General features: G+C 36.3%; 2 protein-coding genes and 1 long non-coding RNA gene across 3 annotated transcripts; 1 reads left to right on the top strand and 2 right to left on the bottom strand.

Annotated features, from left to right (window-relative positions):
* Positions 1-44: 44 nt before the first annotated feature.
* psen2 (presenilin 2) lies at positions 45-10,028 on the bottom strand. The gene is made up of 11 exons (XM_079849285.1): positions 9,912-10,028; positions 8,668-8,832; positions 7,555-7,769; positions 6,642-6,783; positions 6,440-6,507; positions 5,003-5,223; positions 4,323-4,421; positions 4,137-4,187; positions 3,892-4,011; positions 3,603-3,718; positions 45-2,509 (listed from the first exon to the last, which is right to left on the bottom strand). The coding sequence occupies exons 2-11, from the start codon at positions 8,797-8,799 to the stop codon at positions 2,354-2,356; spliced, it is 1,320 nt and encodes a 439-aa protein (XP_079705411.1). The 5' UTR covers positions 8,800-8,832; positions 9,912-10,028; the 3' UTR covers positions 45-2,353.
* A 3,193-nt stretch (positions 10,029-13,221) lies between these two features.
* On the top strand, positions 13,222-18,204 carry srd5a2a (steroid-5-alpha-reductase, alpha polypeptide 2a). The gene is made up of 5 exons (XM_079849321.1): positions 13,222-13,558; positions 16,117-16,280; positions 16,631-16,732; positions 17,580-17,730; positions 18,071-18,204. The coding sequence occupies exons 1-5, from the start codon at positions 13,284-13,286 to the stop codon at positions 18,135-18,137; spliced, it is 759 nt and encodes a 252-aa protein (XP_079705447.1). The 5' UTR covers positions 13,222-13,283; the 3' UTR covers positions 18,138-18,204.
* Positions 18,205-18,321: 117 nt separating this feature from the next.
* LOC307145800 lies at positions 18,322-20,197 on the bottom strand. The gene is made up of 3 exons (XR_013819005.1): positions 20,119-20,197; positions 19,617-19,870; positions 18,322-18,906 (listed from the first exon to the last, which is right to left on the bottom strand). It is a non-coding gene; the product is annotated as an uncharacterized lncRNA (long non-coding RNA).
* Positions 20,198-21,994: the final 1,797 nt, after the last annotated feature.

Here is a 21,994-nt window from a genome sequence, read left to right as displayed (position 1 = left end):
TGGTGTGGTTTTTCTCTGTTTGAGAATAGACAAGTTGCTTAAAAAACACTAAATTTTACATTTGCATACAAACTGTGTTAGACATGTGGCTTGTCATATACAAAAATGCAGCTCGGCTTCACTCCCCTTTGATTTGCTTGATATTTTATTACACGACACCAAGCACTGTGCATGACAGTAACAGACAGAAACTAGTGAGGGAAACAATTTCATTTAACTGTGAACATACAAAAACAATTCAAATTTGAATCAGTAGTAAATATAATTTCCTTCTCCTATATAAAGATTAGACACTCTCAGCATATGCAAAAAAAAAAAACAAATCCTAAAGCACTCACAGCAGATCTGTTTCTCAGCAGCTGAAATCACCATGGCCATTAAAGCTCTTTCATCAAGCAGTATATGAAACATAGTTTGTTTCATTCAGTTAACAGATAAAAAATGAATTCAGATGTATTAAACTGAGAGGGGATCATTTTACAGCAAATGACTCTCAGCACAATATACAACCAACATGTTTTCAATTAGTTTCAGACTAATATTAAGTGATAATAGATTACATTGAGTATGATGTTAAACTGAAAATGCTGGGAAAAATTGACCTGAAACTCGATAAACTAGAGTAAAATAATTCAGTTTCTGCTTTCTGTGCCTCAGCTTCAGTGCACTAGTTCGCATGCACAACTTCGACGGCACAGAAAAACGACAAATCAAGGCACCAACAACTTCTATGAGCTGGTATACCTGATATGAGTCTAGAAGAAAACCTCGATATAAACGGAGCGACGAGGCTCACGTTTTTTCAGTGTACTTCTTTCAATGCCTGTGACATTGTCTGCAAGAGTTTCTAGATTAATGTAAACCAAAGACTTGATCAGATTCGTAAACTGATGCCAACAAATGTGCGTTTCATCTATATAACAAAAAGTTTCATTATGATCATGATTCTGCTATGTTGTTTCAGGACTAGGGCTGGGTGATGCAACTTATGAAATAATATCACATAAATCATACATTTTATAATATGAGATTATTGACATTATTCCGTTTATATATTGACATTTATTTATTTCGGTAACACTTTACAATAAAGTTCCATTTGTTAACATTATTTAGCATGAACTAGCTAATAAAAATACTTTACTAATACATTATTAATATTAAAAGTTGTATCTGTTGATATTATTTAAATGACCTGAACTAACAATGAGCAGTTTTTATTCAACGTTAACAAAGATTAATAAATACTGTAACAAATTTATGGCTCATTGTTAATGTTATTTAATGTATTAATGTCAACTAATGGGACCTTATTGTAAAGTGTTGCCATTTATGATATATATATATATATATATATATATATATATATATATATATATATACACAAACGGTGCAATTTGGTCTGGTTTTGTTTTTATAGTAAAAAGTTCTATTGATGTTTTTTGGCTCCTTAAAGAGAACCTTCTTAAACGTTTTATTTTGGTTGTATAAAACATTTGTCTTTGTGAATTCAAATGTAACTTCTCAAAACTGCAGTTTGGTACCGATCATTTTTAGCGACCCAAAAATGTTATCTATTCTGTTTAATTTTAGGTGTTTTCCAGAACACTGTACTGCAACCAAAATGCAACAGTCAAATGTAATTGACAAATAAGGAGCACATTATAAAACATCACAATGTTGTTTAAGTTTATATCACCACCAAAATTATTGTAAATATTATATATACTGTATATATCACCTAGCCCTATCTACGACCAACAAACATGCTGATCCAGGATCACATCCTACTTGTCGAGATCATGATAAATCTAAGTTTTGCAACTTTTTACCTGCCATAACGTTAGTGGTTCTAAAAATGAAAGTATTGCAGGAAAAATTCTCTATTAGTTTATTATGCTGTAACCACTGCTGACAGAACATCAGCTGCACGTGGGCCACATATACAGGCTTCTGTCTTAGGGCTGAATCTAGCTGCAATTGGTTCTTCTCTTTATAATATACGATGAAAAAGACACCTGCCTGGATGCTGGTCACACCCCTAAGTCATTTATCTTGTCAGTAAGTACAAAAAAATTAGTAAAACTACTGTAAATTCCAAAGAGCTAATGTGTAGCTGCTCAATAAAAAAACTAAATGCCAATGCAAAGATGCATGACAACTCAAAACTGATATCGGTTGGCTTGTTTTGATGCATTTCACACGTTCACTCACTCACCGAGAGCGTCTCCGAAATATCAGAAACCAGCTCAGAATTATAAGAACTAAAAACAGTTGAATCCCGTCGAAACATAATGACTGAAGGGCGCTTATCACGTTCTCATAAAGTCCTTCACGTGTCAGCGGGTTTCTGTCAGATGTAGTACTGGTGGGCTGCCAGGCTGTCCATGAAGGGGCGAACCAGATTGTCCGTGGAGAAGTAGAAGACCAGGCCGAAGGTGATGGAGATGGGAAGAGCCGGCAGAGCCTTCTTGAAGATGGCCAGCAGGAGGAGCGTCAGGCACAGTCCCTACAAAACAACCACAGCAACTTTCTCAAGTTATCTGACTGCTCCAGATTCACCCAAATTAAACTGTTAAACCTAGTGGTCCGTCTAAATCACTAGATCTAGTGCCCTACTAAGGCATCATTCACTGGTATGGAACATTCAACACAGGCAGACACTCCAAATGTTTGATGGGAACACGTTGTACAGCTAACAACATGCACTCAATACACAGCACACACAAATAATGTGTATGACAGTCAATATTTAATTAGATTACTCTTTTTTATCAATACTTTAAGTACTCATTAAATTATAAATATTAGAAAAAATCATAATATAATCAGTGCTGTGATTAATCGTGATTAATCGCATCTAACATAAAAGTTTGTAAATATATAATGCGTGTGTGTGTGTGTGTGTGTGTGTGTGTGTGTGTGTGTGTGTGTGTGTGTGTGTGTGTGTGTGTGTATATATATATATATATATATATATATATATATATATATATATATATATATATATATATTAGGGCTGTCAAACGATTAATCGCGATTAATCACATCCAAAATAAAAGTTTGTTTTTACATAATACATGTGTGTGTACGGTGTATAATTATTTTCTATATATAAATACACACACATGCATGTATATATTTAAGAAATATTTGCATGTATATACTGTGTATATATATTTATATTATATATAATTTATATTATATATAAATATTTTATATATAAATAACACATTTTTCTTAAATATATACATGCATGTGTGTGTATTTATATATAGAAAATAATTATACTCCATCCACACACATATATTATGTAACACAAACTTTTATTTTGGATGCGATTAATCACGATTAATCGTTTGACAGCCCTAATTATATATATAAATTATATTATATTTTGAAATATTTTTATCAAACCAAGGCAGTTGAGACTTAAGGCAGGCAAGACTTGAGACTTAAAAAAACTTAAAAGACTTAAAAACATTTTAAGTCTTGAGACTTAAAAAACATTTAAAAAACATTTAAGAAATCGTATCGATCCCAAACTTTAGAACAGTAGTGAACGTTAGTTGTGAAGCTCACAGTCTAGTTGAAATACTCACGATGAGAATGGCCACGAAACAGGCCAGTGTGGTGTTCCAGTCTCCTCCGGTGGCCGCCGCCTTTCCCACCAGGACACTGTAGAAGATGAAGTCTCCGAGACCCAGCTTTATCCCTCCTGTGTCAAAGTCAACCAACAGGCATTAGAAAGAATAATCGTTAAACCTGTTTGTAAAGTTTCCCTAGGGCCTTTTCTAACTAGGTCACCTCACTGTCATTAGAAAATCAGTACATATGAGCCCTATTTACATGTTTTGTAACCAAGAATATGATCTGTATGACACCACTTACGGTCTTCCTCAAGGTCCTCTTCTGCCGAATACCTCCGGCTCCCTCCCTGAACCACATCATCCTCTGACTCCACCCCTTCCTGTGCCCTGGCTCCGCCCTCGCCACGCTGCCTTTCATTAGCTGGGAAGACAACAACCGCTTATTAGCCATTATCTAGGTTCCAAGGTATTATACTCTACTTTCGACACAAAGCCTTTTAAAACGTACTAAAATACTAGTAAAGTGCTTGTAAAGAACTAAATCACCTGAATCTGGATTACTAACATCAGCCATTCCAACCATCCAAACCATGGCAGCTGAGAAAGAGAAGCTTTTATTAGTGCATGACTCATCTTGGCAGGACTTAAATTGAGCACACACGTGGAAATAGAAACTGGCTTAAATTTCAGTCAATCCCATCTCAAAGCTGGGATCATTTCTATAGGACATACATGAATAGATGAGCGCAGGGAAAATTGGCTCGTTTCTTTCTTGAGCGGTCTCAACCAGCATCCTCAACGGGCCTTTCGGACACAGCACCGCTATCAGGTCTGGAAAAACAAACACACGCCATTACTGATACTATCATGTGCGCCAATCACACAGATATGAGCATTTTCAGTGATTAAAAGTCAAGTTTGCGATTTTTGAGTCACTGTTGCAAAAAAAAAGACCTGGCTTTGGAAAACGGCGTTTTGTTTATTACAGAAATTCTGCTCTGTACCTTTAAGAACTGAAATTTTAACTTAAAGGAATAGTCCACCCAAAAATGGAAATTCTGTCATCATTTATGCACCCTCATGTCATTCCAAACCTGTATGCATTTCTTTCTCATGCAGACCATAAAAATATGTATTTTGTTTGAAGAATGTTGATAGACACACGGTTTCAGTTCCCATTGACTTCCATTGGATGGACAAGATACAATGGAAGTCAATGGGAACCAAAATTATCCACATTCTTCAAAATATTCTTTCTCCACAGAAGAACGTACGTAATACTGGTTAGGAACGAAATGGCATGGGTGAACTATCCCTTTAAAGAAATAATACTATATCACAGTGTAGAAAGAGACGGAGAAGAGAACAAACGATGGTTCGAGGACTGTCAATCAATCTTCAGGCAAACGCACCATATACGGAGATGGCTCCCAGAATGACCCATGCCGACCATTCGGGCAGGTATTTGATGAAGATGAGAGCCATGAGGGCGCTGATGACGATGAGGTACGCCTGCTGGAGCCGTAACGGCCCTTTCCAGTGGATGCAGATCATTCCCACAACGCCAAAATTCCAGATGATCATCACTAACGTTGGGTAGTCCATGGCGACGTTATATGTTTTGAACACCTCTCTGAAAAGCAAATGGTTTGGCGAAAGTATTACACATTTAAATCAACTCAAACCAAACTATTGATTTTCTTCTTCTTCCTTATTTTTCAGCCCTAAAAGTGATTGGGCGTCTCAGAGACCGTAAAACGTAAAGACCCCAAAATTGCCAGGATGGTCCCAATCGTGCACCGCTACTCAGTAGCACAGACACATGCCCATCTAACACTAGGTGGCGCTATAATACGGCAATTTGCATTTTGGATCACAACTTTGGAACCCAAAGGGCTAGAAACAAAATTCCCCCAGGATCGAGTCAAGCCCTACAAAATATCCGCCATTTTGAATTTTCCTAAAAACCTACTTTTTTTTAACTTCTCCTAAGCTGTTGGTCCGATCTGCTCCAAAATAGGCTAGGGACAGTGCTAGCAAAAGGTTTATTAAAGTTAAGCAAAGTTATCAATAGAAGTTTGATTCGACCAAGCATTGTAAAGTTACAAGGTAATTAATTGGTCAGGCAACCTCCATTTTTACAAGTTGACCTATATCTGCTTAATGCAATGTCCAAACTTAACGAAACTTTACACACAAATATAACAGGACTTTCTGAGGATGCACACCAAGTTTCGTTAAAATCCACCAATAGGGGGCGCTACAACTAAAAATCCATTATAAAGCCGCAACCGTTTGATCAGTGTCGTTGAAAATTGGTATGCATCTTCTTTGGTGGGCGTCCTAACATATCTTCTAATACCAGTGCATTCACAGCATGTCGTAATTACCGTAACGATTCTGAACTGTAAAAAGCCTTCATGTGCTTGTAATTACAATGTGTAAACTCATAACTATCTGAGACATACGACTTGTACCACCTGACCACTACAGATTTAAGGTCTGTTCGACTTGAACACAGACCGATCAGCGTATGACATCAAAGTACAGCAAGAGCAATTCGAAAGCATACAGAGCTTTATTCACTGTAATTAAAATATGGCGTGAATGACTCGGATACTTCAAAAATCATGGCCAGCAGCCAATCAAATTTCAGCGGCTAATGCTTTATTTATCGAAAGAAGCAAAAAACGTGACCGTGATTAATCATGCAGCCTTATCGAAAGGCTAAAAATATAGAGATATAATTTTGTTCAGCTATATTGCCAAACATTGACACATCCTGCTGTATGAGATGGGTTACATACAGTAGCAATATGATAAGAAAGCAAATCTCAGCAGAATCTCACCCCAGATACATGAAGCTGAACCAGAAGAGCAACATCAGTGAAGACAGAATCAGCCAGCCTTGAATAAACTGCACACACAGAGAAAATAAACACCTCTCCGAAGATACAGCAATGATTGTTAGTGCTACAGTCTCATGAAGTCACAATCAAAAGCATGGAACTTCATCGTGTTATAGTGCTTTAGTAATAAAGAGGATCTCACTTTATAGCAGCGATACTTGTAAAGCACCACCAGTATTATCGTCATGAAGACAATGACACTGATCATGACGATCATGTTGAGGAACGAGTTCAGGAGCCTCTGACCAACAGAGTTCGGATCCTCTTCGAACGGAGTGTAGATGCTGCAAAACACGACTTTCCTTCATAAAATTCTGCGTCATTTTAAAGGATTAATTCAAAAATGAAAAATCTGTCCTTCATTCATCCTTAAATCTGTTACTTTTTTTGTGACGCATCCTGCTGTAAGACATCAGTTACAATGTGATAAGAACATGAATATTATATATTATAATATATATTTAATACAAAAAGAAAGCATTAATAAAAGACAATAAAATAATTTAAACTTTTCATTTTATAATGAACAAAATATCAGTAAAATATCGGTATAAGCCAATAATAGCATTTCTTTCAAATTACTTTTATACGTATTAATGGATGTGTTAATATTGGATGCAGATATTTTTTCAGTGGCTAAGATCACTAAGGTCACTAAATCGTTAAGTTTTGCATGCTTTTTAATGCTCGCCAATTTAATGCTCGCATATAACCACTAAATGGCTGATATTATAATATAATTTAAATATTTCAAAAAAAATATTTTTTTTATATATTTGTAAAATATTAAAAAAGAGCAAATATTCATGTTGAAATCTATTTTTGAATAAAAATAATTTTTTTAAATAAAAAAAAACACTTATTTTCCTTCGTGTTTAATTTTTTCTCTATTTTAAATATAAAAAAAAAAAAAAAACTTTAAAAAATTAAGATTTTTTTTAAAAAGAGAAGACATCCAGTTCCATGGACAAATAACAGCATACAGGTCTAGAACATGAGGGTGAATAGACAGTATTTTCATTTTTTGCTGAACTTTAAAGTAACAAAACTCATACAGCCGCTGTCCGCTCTTCTCCGTGTAGAAACTGACGGACTTGATTGTTGCCACGACGACCACCATGCAGAGCGTGACGGGGATGAAGAGCATGATGACATGCTTAGCGCCGTATTTAAGGGTCAGCTCCTCTTCCTCTCCATCAGGTGTGGCCACTCTCTCTCTCTCCACTGCCACTGGCACTGGCTCGTCCAAGCCTGAGCTGACCGGACGCCGCTGCGGAAAATTAAAGGTGCGGATGAGAAAAAATGGGATTTTTTTGATGCAGATATACACATTTTGTAGACAATAACTATGAGCATAATCATGCAAATATCTAGTTCAGTCATGAAACTCAAGAGGGCGCAGGTTGATCGGTCCTTTTACATGCAACCTGCAAGTAGGGGTGGGCGATATGGCAAAAATATCATATCACGATTTTTTTGCATGTTGGTTTTACTATTTTGCAAGTGACTGAGAATTACAGCCAAACTAATTTTAAAAACAAAGCCTTATAAGGTAACAAAATATTAAATAAAAAGAATGGCAGACATTTAAGCCAATGTGTCATTATTTTCCTTGTTATTAAAAGATAAGAACAAAGATACACATTACATATACACAAATATACAAATTAAATATTTTTTCAGCTACAGTAGGTGTATTTACCAGAAGCATTCAAGAAAGAAAGAAAATGAACAAATATATGAAAATAAAACACTACATAGACTTCAGTGTATAAATTATACATTGATACTTATTAAAGTTCTCAGAGCAGTGAGTGATTTTCTCTTGGTTTTTGTTGTTTTATTAACATTAAAGTGATAGTTCCCCCAAAAATGAAAATTGTCATCATTTACAAAGACCAACACGGACACCGACACGGAAAAATGTGACGATATTATTACAAATGAAAATAACTGGCACAGGACACCGGCAGTAGCAGAAGCAGCAGAAGGTCTGGTCCACCAAGACCAAATACATTAACATTGGCATATTCAATAACACGTTAAAACTATTCAGAGAGTCATCATGACTGAAATTTGATGCAAATTAAAATCTTTGTCAATTTTGGCACACTTCAAGTTTAGTTCTTTGAGCTAGCATGTCCACTGTAATAAAAGCCTACACTTACTCGTTTAGTGTCTGTTTCCTCTGGCAGAGACATATCATGATCTTGGTTGTACGAGGGGAGGGTTGGGCTTTCGGACTGGACCAGAGCGGACCTCTCGTTGTAAGAGTCCTCTTCACTGTCCGAGGAATTCATGAAGAGAATGTGACCGAAGCCAAATGCCCAGAGCTGAAAGATGCATCACACCAGATTAATACATTTGACAGCCCTCATTAACCATAAAACCAAAGTAATGCCATAGTTTTTTGTTTTCTTGAGGAACTCAGCATCATGGTAATACCATCTGAATATATATGAATAAGATATTATAAAAGATTCAAGATTTTTTATTTGTCACATAGCCTACACAGTTATAAACAGTAAAATTATTGTACTTTTCATTATATAACGCACAATATTTCAGTAACAATATCAGTACAGGCCAATAATAGCATTTCTTAAAACTGTATTATTATATGTATCTGCCTAAATTGGTTATAATAGGAAGCGGATACTATCAGGGCTTATTTAAAATATTTTTATATTTTAAATATATATATATATTACAATATTTTCTGTGGCTAAAATAGACACTAAACTGTTTTGAGATGTGCTTTTTAGTGATGCACAAATAATTATTTTAAAGTAATGGCGATGACTAATAAACCGGGCTGATATAATAAATTTATATTTAAAAAAAGACAAAATTTTCCTTTAGAAATCTTATATAGAAACAAGTCAATTGTAAGTCAGTAACAGATATGGTGCTGATATATCATGTTTCCCTAGTGGCGTTACTTATGGATGAAATATTAAAGATTGGAGCTTCAGTGTGAACAATTTTATACAACAGGCAGAGAAATATAGATTTACAATATCCATCTGTATCGGCTACATTTCTATATCGTTGCATCTCTAATTATTATTCTATATTGTGATATGAAATTCCCATCATGAAAGTATCACAATACTTCTGTAAGTGGATTGTGCCTTTAAAACACCGAAAACATGGATCTTTAAAAAGAGGAAGTTTATCTCTGGGACAAATGTATGCGTTTCCCCCAGTTTTAATTACTTCTACAGCCCTAACTCTTACTCTTATTCATTAATATACTGCCATGTATTAATATTGTTCCGCAGATTAAAGCTGTCATCATGATCCATGATTTCCCAACGTCTCCTATTAATGTGTCTGGAAACCCAGTTCCTCCACGAATCTAAAGAAAAATAACATCTGCCGAATCGTACAGGTTAGAAGAATGAAATACCTTTAATGTGACGGTATTTATTTACATGAAGGATGATCCAGCAGTGTGATTTGCAGAAGGACTCCGTCAAAACATCGCGAATTCCAATGAGGAAGTGATGCCAATCAGCTGATCCTCACTGACCCACGTGACGTTACGTCACGTCACCTGACCACGTTCGTGTCAACCAGATAGTTCACTCTAAATGGCATTTTATTTTATTTTATGTGTGGTCGGAATTTTAGTTGTCTCAATATTTGGCCCAACTAATTATTCATAATAAGTCCATTAAATATATTATATGTGTCAATACTAATAAGATACTAAATACTAAAACTTTTCCTGTTTAAATAAAGGTTATATATATATATAAGAACAAGACAAGAACAACCTACAAGGTCGGTTACGTCGTAAACTTAATCTAATATTCTGCATGGAAATTCTGCATAATTGCCAACATAAATGTCATCTGTTTCTGAATAAATTACAATTACAATTATTCATTATATATTCAATGAAGTTTGCTGAAACCCTTTCATTTTTGTTATTTTATAGTGTACAGTGCTTATTATTATTAGCAGTAATAGTATTTTGCCATTTATTATTCTGTGGTCTGTGACATAAAATATGTATTTAGTTGTAATATGTTTTACTCAATTTTAAATGGTCATTGGAGAAGAGTCTGGTTACATTCTGGCAAAAAAATAAAAAATTGCATTTCTAACAGGATTAAAGAGGTATTATATAAATGCTACCTCTGATATATCACTGATAGAGACACACACGGTTTATGTGGTAAACATAGGCCTATATAGGAAGAAATTAAGGAACAATCTGCATAATTTGTCATCCATCTAGAAGACCTTTAGCAACAACATTCTTGCAAGAAAATTCAGATCTCTCTTTAGACCCTTTAAACTGCATATGACTGCAAATGAAGGTCTAAAAATAAAAAATAAAAAGAGTACAAAAACTGTTACTGCGGTGGTAGCCTACCTATGGCAAGCCATTTTAACTTTTATTCATTTCCAGGATACTAATTCTTGATGTCAACAATTCAATTTTTACTAGTTAAAATTATAGTTATTGATATCAGGAACTAGATTTCTACTATAACAATGGCAATTTTTGATATCAGAAATTACATTTCCACTAGTAACAATGCTAATTCTTTATATCCACAATTAAATTTTCACTAGTTAAAATGCTAATTCTTGATATCAACAATTACATTTCAACTAGTAAAAACTATAATTCTTAATATCTGTAGGCTAATTGTATTTTCACTAGTGAAATGTCACCATAGGCTGCCATTCAAGATCCATTGTTGATATCAAGAATTGATTTCTTACTTGTTGAAATTCCAATTTCACATATCAGAAATACAATTCTTACTAGTAAAAACCTTTATTTTTGATATCAAGAATTAATTTGTCACTAGTTGAAATGTCTACTCTTGATATCGACAATTGAATTGCTAAAATTTTTGTTATCAATAATTCAACGTTCACTAGTGACAATGTTAATTTCCGATATCATGAATGTGATTGTTACTAGTAAGAAAGGCATTTTAGATATCTGAAATAATATTGATATCAGAAATACATTTTCAGATATATGGCAAGCCGTTTTAGCTTAAATTGTACCCAGTGTATGGCAAGCCATTTTAACATTTAAAAGCTAAGTTTGACTATCCGGAATTAACATTGTAGATATCAACAATGTCTTTCTGACTAGTCGTAATTACATTTTGGATAGTTGGAATTGTCATTCAAGATATCTGTAACGTAATTGTGACTAGGCAAAACTGAATTACAGATATTTATACCATGGGCTGTTTAAATACTCGATTCTGATTGGCTGGAAGGTGTGCAGTAAAACCGTTTAATGCACAGGTAGTTCCAGTCAGTTTGATTACAGTTCGAAATTAATCCGCTACATTGGTAACCATAGTAACACAGATACACTTGCAAGCAGAGTGAGAGACGCATATGAAAACGTTTAGGTAGGCTTAAGCAACGAGGGGACTGTAGCTGCTAGACTTTAAAGAAGAGATCGACGCACACAGGTAACGTTAACTCGCGCACGCATCTCTCTCTCTCTCTCTCTGTTCCTTCTCCTTCAGTTCTCTGTCTCTCTCTTTTAATAATGAATTTAAATAAATGTGAATTCATTCAAATAAAAGCAATCCGATGGCTCTACTTTATTTAAAGCGGACGGAGTGCAAGAACTGACGAGCCTAAACTTAAGAAATAACCGTCATTTTTACACGTCTGTTAAAAAATTACACTGTAAACATCAGTTACAGCTTTAACTTATTTTTAACTTGGCAAATAACCAAGGTATAAGCGGGATAATCCACGGCTAGCCATGCATTAAAGAATTTTAATGCACTTCGTAGAGGCAACCACCCTCCGCTTTGCGTCGGGTGGTTCTTCGCCTCTACGTCGTGCATTAAAATCCTTTAATGCATGGCTAGCCGTGGATTATCCCTTACCTGCAACACATATCCAGTCTAGCTGTTAAATGTTAAAATGGCTTGCCATACCCAGCGTTACTCGTCGTAATTGCTACTAGTAAGAATTGAATTGTAGAGCTCTCTAACTGATAACTGCAATTACGACGAGTAACGCTGGGTACAATTTAAGCTAAAACGGCTTGCCATACTGATATCAAAAATGAAAAATTTTACTAGTAGCAATTCAATTGTTGATATCAAGAATAGACATTTCAACTAGTGACAATTGAATTATTGATATCAGTAATTTGCATTTTTACTAGTAACAATGTAATTATTGATAGAAAAAATTATATTTCTGCTAGTAAGAAATCAATTCTTGATATCAACAATTGATTTTGAATGGCTGCCTATGGTGACATTTCACTTGTGAAAATATAATTACAGATATCAAGAATTAAATTGTTGATATCAAGAATTAAAATGTAATTCTTGATATCAAAAATGTAATTCTTGATATCAACTATTCATATCCCGGAAATTAATAAACGTTAAAACGGCTTGCCAAAACATTACTGGTGTGCAAAAACAATGCACAAAAGACAAAACAATGGCAGGGACATATTTCAAGATATTCATTGTAAGTTGCTTTCAGTTAAAACAGCTCAAACATGTATTTTAGTCTGAGACTAGCTTAAGCCTCGTCTGTGAAACTGGGGGTAAGAGTGCTAAATTGTACATATTTTGAAAGTGCAAGGGTACTTCCCCAGTGAGTCACTCATTGATTCCAGATGTGTATCTGCTCTTGTACATTCCAGGCATATGGTATAGAGCCAATGAAATGTGGTGGGTGGAACTCAAGGGTTTTACACAAGGGTGGTTTCAAAACCATCAGAAGAGCACACTGTGCACTGAGAAACATAACAGAAGAAGCAATGATTTGCCAGGAAAACACTATTCACTATTGCAGCTGGGTTTTTGTAGTCGGTGGATTGCTTTACCTCCTGCGGCAAATGACCACGCACACGCCGTACGGACGTTATGTGGACACAAAATCCCCCGGGATGATGGTCCCAGCCAGGGTGGGCTGGTTTATTCAGGAACTTCCATCATTCCTTGTTCCTGTGCTCTTGTTTTTGACAACAGAAAGTTTGCCAGGGATAGGAAGACATTTACTGCTCTGGACCTTTTGCTTGCACTACTTTCAAAGGTAATAACTCACACATTTCACATATTAGCAATACCTTAACAAGCATTGCATATTAATACTGACAAGGAACTTGAGTGTTCTAGAGAAGCACAGTTGAGTTTTGCCAGTATGTTACTGAAACATAATCTAGACACAGTTTCAGTTAAACAGGACTGTATGCGTGCTTGTTGCCGGTGTTGTGCTGAATTTCGACCCCCGCCAAATTATTACCCCCCCTAGTATTGGTAGGTTTAGGATTAGTCGTGGGGGAGGGGTTAGGATTAGGGGTGGGTTTAGGATTAGGCAATCAGGTACTGACTTCAACGAGGGGGGTAATAATTTGGCAGGGGGTCGAAATTCGACACAACACCTGTTTCAGATAATCTATTACGTAACTAGTTTTGGTTTTTGGAATAGGAAAGTGCATTCACACTTGAGTTAAGATTGTCCATCTTGAGCAGTGATTATGATTCATATATCTTGCTCTAGTCAGTATAATTTGATCATAATTTGATTTAAACCGGCATGCCAGCTCAATAAAATGGGGCAAACGAAAATCATGATAGCCTGCACAAATGTACTTTGTACTTCAAACTAAGTTCAAACTCTCAAACACACTACTTTAGCATAGTAAAGTTACTCAAGTTTATTCAACTCGGTGTACTTTTGGTGTACAGGCAGAAGTTGTTTCTTTTTCAGTTGAGGTTCAGCTCAGTTCAGTGAAATGAACAGGAAGAAATGTTTTGTAACAGCACCCGTCAACAGTCAACTGGCTTCTTCTCATAACCGAGCAACAGCGCACATCAACGAAGGCAAATATCACGTTCACATCTTTTTGTTACTCGTGAAGCAATTGAACCACTGCTACTTTTACATGAAGATGGACGTGATTAATAAATCATTTATTTTTTAAAAATTCAAATGCATATCCTCATTGACTTAACCAGCAGGAAATGTTAAAATTGTTCATCCTGATTTGAGCTGAAGAAGCAACATTTAAGATACCATTGTTGTCTATCAAGCGAAAACCGGTTAGGCAGGTTATCTGGCTGCTCAACAATTCTGCCCAATCAAGAGAAGCAGGCCCAATCAGCATAACACTATCATTCAAAATGCATAGACGCTAATCCCATCAGTCTGAGTGAAACTGGGACTCCAAGAGCCATTAAAGACAATAAAGAGAAAACAGGATTTGCAACTTTGCTGAGCAGAATCATTCGTGTGATATCATCATTTTAACCTTAAATGCTAAATACAATATTCTTCACCGTGATGTTATGTAAGGAAGCATATCTGAAATAGATTCTTAAATTTGTTATTCCACACTGCCCACATATAGCCTGGCAAGCCAGACCTACATCAAGATGTTAGGTCTGGCAACTCACCATAGACACGGCTCAATCCGAGGGGCGGGATAAACGGCTGTCTTTCAGATTCCCTCTGCACGCAATAGGACAGCGCTTCAACCAACCAGAGCGTTTTCCCAACAGCGGAGCTAACGTTAGTTGATAGATTCAACTTTTGAATCTGGCCGGCAAAACTACGAACACATCTTCCTTTTTTAAGAATGACTTAAGTGCCGTTCTTTGCTCTTTTCTCAAAGAAAAACTTAACTCCAAGTCTTTCAGAGTTGCGGCCAAAGCCGATTCGAAAGACTGTTTGCCAGAAGCAGCAACTCTTCTTTTTCTTCAAGTAGCAGGGAACTGTCGCAACTCTGTCGTCATTATGTTAAGCCCGCCCCGCCTACTCTATACACGATGTGATTGGCCTGACCCAATTTAGGTTTTTACAGCTCCGAAAGTCAGCGGAGAGTTGCTAGACTTAGCCTGACTACGTCAGACTTCTTACTTCCGCTCAATTTCATTTCGCTTCTGTACTCAGTCTGAGACAGCGTAATAGCTTTCCGTTTTCCTCCGGCCTGAAAACAGCCGGCCAATCAACGGAACAGAGGGCGGGCTGAGAGCCGTGACATAGACACTGATTGTACCGTGGATGCGTAGATTTACTTCACATAATCAAGTCGTTCACAGCCATGTTCACTCCGGTATTTCGCTCGATGGTTTTGTTTTCGCATCATACATGTGTTTACAGTGGAAGTTAGATGCGGCTGAGCATGCGCATAACACACGCCATAACCAAACGTTATGTGATTGGCTTACGGGTAACCAATGATTTTAAACTTCAGACAAGCGCCCCCGCGAGAAAGAAAACACTTTTCAATTATGCCATTCCAGACTCTGTCTACGAAGCAAAGCGAAGTAGCAGAGTTTGGTATTACCAGGCTATGCTAGACTACCCTGGCTGCAAAATACATTTTGCTGCCTCTAGGGTGCGTCTAGATTTCTAGGCTAGCCCACATATCTATTTTTAGCCACATTTCTGCTGAGGTCTTATTTACAGGAAATGCCACCATGCTTAACAAATCAAATCTCTAAACATAAGATTTTTCTGTATCCTGTAAGTCTGTGCTCATACAGTATGATACGGTCACATATCCCAGCTGAAATAAACATCCTTCCAGGATGAAAGAAGTTCACTTTTGCGTCGACTGTTTGATCACACTCTTTGCTGTTCTGCAGGACCTTTGTGTTTTCCTTACTGACCAAAGGCAGGCCGTCCCCTCTGCACATTGTGTTGAGTGCGGTCATCTTCTGCTCTGTGAATGGCTTTCTGCAGGGTCACCACATGCTCCACTGCACTCAGTACCACACCGAATGGCACAGAGACACACGCTTCATTACTGGTACATGGTGCTAATTATCTTTTGGTCCCACTTTATATTAAGGGTCTTTGACTACTATGTAATAATGTTTCAATTAGTCTTTGAATACAAAGCATTTATTGTGTACATGCATATTTTTTTAAATACGTGTGCAATTATGTCTTTTAATTACACTGTTGACCCTTCCTTTAACCCACACTTAAACCTCCCAACCTGTCACCCACCTCAATAGCAGCACTTAATATAAAGTGTGAGCGATTTTTTTAATCAACTACGTGATTAATTTGAATGGAATCAATTATTGCTGCTGTTTTATTGGTTATATATAATTAATCATAAAAACACTCAATTGAAATGAATGTTCCTTCCAGGTGTGTTGATGTTTTTCTCTGGAATGGCCATCAACATCCACAGCGACTATATTTTACGAAACCTGAGGAAACCGGGAGAGCTCAGCTATAAAATCCCTAGGGGTCAGTATTTGATTATGATTTATGAATAAATATGTGGGGAAAAGTACAAAAAAGGAAAAGAAAAAATATAATAAATATAATTAAAACTTAATTGCATGAGTTATATATAATATTATAAAATAAATATACAATTATTATATATGTATATGTATATATATATATATATATATATATATACATTATTTTATATATACATGTACCGTATATAAAATAATAGATAATAGAATATAATTATAAAATAATATATTATATAAAATATATATAAATTGTTATAAATTAATAAATTATATTATAAAATAAATATACTGTCATGTATTATATATATATATATATATATATAATAACAGAATAGAAATATAGTTATAAAATAATATCTACTATATCTATTATATAGTATAAAATTATATAAATACATATATAATGTAAATGTGTGCATATTATATTGTATATGTGTGTAGTGGTAGGTATAAATACATTACTATACATATACTATACACTATTTTAATGTGCCTTTTTACACATTACATGTATTTACTATAGTAAATAACCATAAATTACATGCAACTAACCCTAAACCAAACCCTAATCCTACCATAACCCTATAGTGAGTACATGTACTTGTACATTAATATTACTCAGTACTTAAATGTATAATTCCACTCTAACATGGACACCTTAAAATAAAGTGCATAAATATAATTTATAGCATAAAGACAATTCTTTTCTTTTTTTTTAAATCACAAAAATATATAAATGTATATATATGTGAGATTTATCTGAGTGGAACTAAACCTCCTCATTTCTTTATTCAATTGTACACTAAATATTTGCGTTGTGTTATCTCTAGGAGGAATGTTTGAGCTGGTCTCCGGCGCAAACTTCTTTGGGGAGATCGTTGAATGGTGTGGATACGCTGTGGCCAGCTGGTCCTTTCCTGCGTTCTCCTTCGCTCTGTTCACCGTCTGCTCAATTGGGCCACGAGCCTACCATCATCACAGGTGCTCCTCCAACCCCAAAACTCTCCTCCAAAATGCTGCCTTTTAAAGACATCTACTTTTGATTCTAGCATTTTATTATTATTCATTTGAACTACTGATTATACTATTTATTTATAAACATAATTCATTCAAAACCAAAAAGTACTGATGAAAAGTTTCATTTAAGTATTTATACTTCATGGGATACATGACATTATCTTAACATTTAAATGGTGACTGACTTTTTAAGTCAATCCAGAATCCAGCACACAAAATTACATTAATGGATTATAGTAAAGGGTTTATGTCTTTATCTTATGCTAACAACCTGGAAGTAAATGTCTGCTTGTCTTCTTCACAGGTATTACTTGGAGAAATTTAAAGATTACCCCAAATCAAGAAAGGCTGTGATCCCTTTTCTGCTGTAACAGTCGGCGGCCATAAACATTTTATAAAGGGAAAAAAATACAAAGTTTAAGCCATGAGCTAAATAAGAACTGCAAGTGCTGATGTTGTTACCGCATGTCCTGCTCACACACACAAACATCACCCAAGGGGACATTTCTGAAGGTTTGTATTTATTATTTTTAAATACACCATTAAAAACCTGTTTACATCTGTACATAGTGGAGAATGGTCATTTCTATACATATTCCCATTTGAACATGGACCTGTCATAAAACTATTCATCAGTCATAAATGATTATGACATCGGTCATGTGTCACTGGTGCTCAAACATGAAACGCAAACCGAGCAAATCAGCCGTTCAAAGTCCACTGAAGTGAAGCGTATCACCGAACGCGGGCTATACGCACCACTATTGTTTTCCCCTTAGTAAATGCTTCATGGCGCTAGATTAGAATTAAAACTGAATTACTTTCAAATGATTTCCATATATGTGTGCATCAGAAACAGAGTGTGTAATTTGAATTTGTCACCAGACAGACAACAACGCACTGTGATAAACCACACCTATGACCACTCAAATGCATACAGAATTTGCTGTCACTCCTCTGAAGGCGATTTGCTTTTGATCTGCCGTTCTGTGCGCACCGAACTCTTCATTGCCTTCTGCAGGAGCCATGTGCTAAAATGGATGCCAGCAAATGCACCGCCGGCAACCCAAAACCAGTTCTTCCTCAGCCAGCTCTGGTTTCTCATCTTCTCGGTCCTCAAGGGGAGGTGCAGCTCAGGACCTGCAAATGCAAGTGAGAAAGTTAGGAAAGAAAAAGCTGATATCTGAGATGTGGTGGATCAAGAGATTCGCATAATGGATGTGCAGACGACAAATCAGCAGCAACTGCGTGATGATATCATGATAATATGGAGCAAAACCTCTGAGGAATGTTTCTAGCGCCTTGTTGAATCTGTGCCATGAAGAGTTAAGGCAGTTCTGAAGGAAAAAGTGGGTCCAACCCGGTACTAGCAAGGTGTACCTAATAAAGTGGCCAGTGAGTGATGTTTAGACATGCTATGGGATTTTTTTGCCCAGTAGTAAAAGAGAAGTGCCATCATAAAAATTGCACACTCTACACACTTTGACCAAAACTGTCATTATCAAGAAAATCCTGTTATCTTCACAGATAAGATTAAACACGCACACATTTCATCAGAGGAAAGATCAGTGTGTGATCTCGATCTATTGTAAACGACTAGAAATAGTGACATGAACCCAAGTGACTGATAACAGATTGCACACACTTATCTATGAGCCAGTTAAAATGAATTCTGTCATCGTTTACTCGCTCATTTCTTTCCAAACCTCTATGAATTTATTACTTGAATGGAAAACCAAATCTTTGACAGTTCCAGCTCAAGGTTGAAGTGACAGAAAAGCAGGGTGAGTAAATAATGACAGAACTTTCATTTTGAGGTGAAGTGTCAGTTAAAGTAAAAGCTTTCCCACCTTGAGCAGCAGCTGCAGTTACTCCTTGGCTTTGCTCTCTCTCTTTCTACTCTTCTCGGGCAGAGGAGGCAGGGGAGGCGGGGACGGGTCGATGTAGGACACGATGCCCGGCTCGGGAATATAGTCCTCCCTGCTCTTCTTCAGCAGAGGATTGGATTTGATCGAGTACCAGCCCCAGTGAACCAAGCCAAGGCCAGAGCCCATAACAATCAGGACTTTATAGTTATCCCAAAAGCTCCGGAGCTTACTCATGTCTATAGACACCGAAACACATGAATAAACTAACGTTAATGCCAGACCCGTGGGAAGAGATGGTTATAGGCAGTTGACATCACATTCACTGCAGTTCAAAAGAGACGGGTCTCTCCTCCTCTCTGTGAATGAATCCTCTCATACACTTCAGACGTTTTAGAAGTAAATACGCTGGTTGATAAATGACATATCTGTAGACGATGAAGTGTTAAATGTGTAAGTTACATGATTATATAAATTACTCACTCACCTTCAACGTTTTGCTTTCACGTCGCCACCATTTTGGGTCCTGACGATGGAGGCTTAGGTAGCCGATGACTGTCCTGACTAAAAATAATAGTAGGAAAATTCCCCGTTGAAGGTAAATATGTTAATGCAACGCAATCATTGAAATGTTGTTTTAATTATTACACTAATGTAAAATCTATCGATTAAAGTATTTTTCCTAGGAAGCATTTCCTTACTAAAGTTGCTTTTCCATCGCTCATTTGGGGGTTTGTATTATTATTTGTAAAAAAGCTACTTCAGGAAAATTATAAAATAATCACTTTTCTTAACAGGTGACTCTATTATTATAATACTGGGTTTGATTTATTTACAAACAAAATGTAGGCTGTGTTCGAAATCGCCCCCTATAGCCTACCCTAATTCACTATTCCCTACATTAGCATGCAGGATTGAATTAGTGCACTCGAATAATGTTCACTAATGGCTGTTCCCTCAAATAGGGCCCTAGCCTATATGGGGGCAATTTCAGACACAGCCGTAGATTTGTTAAAGTCCCCATGTGGTGAAAATCAAGCTTTTAATGTTTATGTGGTGTTTATAGTATCCTTTAAGACAAACCAATCGCAAATTCATAAGTCAAATCACCATTGCTGAGTATTTTCTCATTAAAAGTGCAGTGAACCAAAGACAGTCTCAAAAACGCGGTTTGAAATCGCTGGTGTTTCTGACGTCACAAACTACCTTGTAACCAATCAGGGGTGCGTTTCCCGAAAGCATCGTTAGCCAACTATGGTCGCAAGTTTATCGCAATGTCCATTGAACTCTATTGGTAACGACGGAACTTGCGACCATAGTTGGCCAACGATGCTTTCGGGAAACGCACCCCAGGTCAACGTGTGATCGTCAACGAGTGGATCTCTGAGCTGGTGTGAGAGTGTCATTTTGGTGATCAAAGACGTGTTTTAAGGGATACAGTTATTGACTAAAGGGGGGTTTAAAAGCTGATTTGAGGAATGCTTTAAACTCTTGAATGACAGGTCACTTTTAATTGGTTAACTTTTCATGCGGGATGATATTATTGGTTCAAAAGAAAATCAATCAAACAGGTAGGTTATAGGTTTTCATTTGAGAAAAAAATGTAACGTCTATAAAGCACCAGCAGAGGGAGCTACTCACATATAGTATAGCCTCATATAAGCATGTAGCCTAAGTGATCACAGGATTGAAAAAGCAATGAGCAATAGTTCGCACGGGAATACTAGTGAACTGCATACAGCATATTATGCAGTGAATAATGTGTTTCGTGTTATTGTGTGTATAATTATTTTAATTTTAAGTTAGTCAAAGCCAAAACTGTTGCTTTGACATTACTGTGTTGCTTAACTGCATAGATGTTCCAAAAACATCTATCAAATGTAATGTTGTTCTGACATTCATGTATTATAGTCTGTGAAGTTTCTTTTATAATGCCAGGAATGTGCAGCATCTGGGTCTTATCTGTTTAAAGACACTAATGATAGGGTGTGGAGCTTTCGGAGGATTTGATACTCCAACATTAAATGCAAGATCTTTCCACAGAGTTCCGTTCCACTGACATGACTGTAGGAATTACAGGAAAACTCAGTTGCAACTGATGCTCTTATAACATGTAGGAACATCTTCAAGCAGCTCTTTCATGTACAACAACGGCTGATAATAACAATTTTGGTAAACATTTTCCGAATGTTCCCGGAATATTTGGAAAAGATCTACGTGAAGATTCACCATACAAATCAAAACGTGTGTGTTTGGGAATGACGTGAGAAAACACGTCAGAATTTTCATTTTTGGGTGAACTCTTCCATTAATGCTTCCATAAATCCAATTCTCTGGAAATATCCTTCACAATACAGCATTCC

Source organism: Squalius cephalus, assembly GCF_949319135.1.
Source record: "Squalius cephalus genome assembly, chromosome: 2".
Lineage (NCBI taxonomy): Eukaryota > Metazoa > Chordata > Actinopteri > Cypriniformes > Leuciscidae > Squalius > Squalius cephalus.
This window is presented reverse-complemented; position numbering and strand designations above follow the sequence as displayed.

Coding starts and splice junctions, on each gene's coding strand:
- psen2 (XM_079849285.1), bottom strand. CDS start 8,799: ATGAATTCCTCGGACAGTGAAGAGGACTCTTACAACGAGAGGTCCGCT. Junction 6,784..7,554: donor GAGAAGAGCGGACAGCGGCT/GTATGAGTTTTG, acceptor CGTGTTTTGCAG/CATCTACACTCCGTTCGAAG. Junction 6,508..6,641: donor ACAAGTATCGCTGCTATAAA/GTGAGATCCTCT, acceptor CTGTGTGTGCAG/TTTATTCAAGGCTGGCTGAT.
- srd5a2a (XM_079849321.1), top strand. CDS start 13,284: ATGATTTGCCAGGAAAACACTATTCACTATTGCAGCTGGGTTTTTGTA. Junction 13,559..16,116: donor TGCTTGCACTACTTTCAAAG/GTAATAACTCAC, acceptor GCTGTTCTGCAG/GACCTTTGTGTTTTCCTTAC. Junction 17,731..18,070: donor CGAGCCTACCATCATCACAG/GTGCTCCTCCAA, acceptor TCTTCTTCACAG/GTATTACTTGGAGAAATTTA.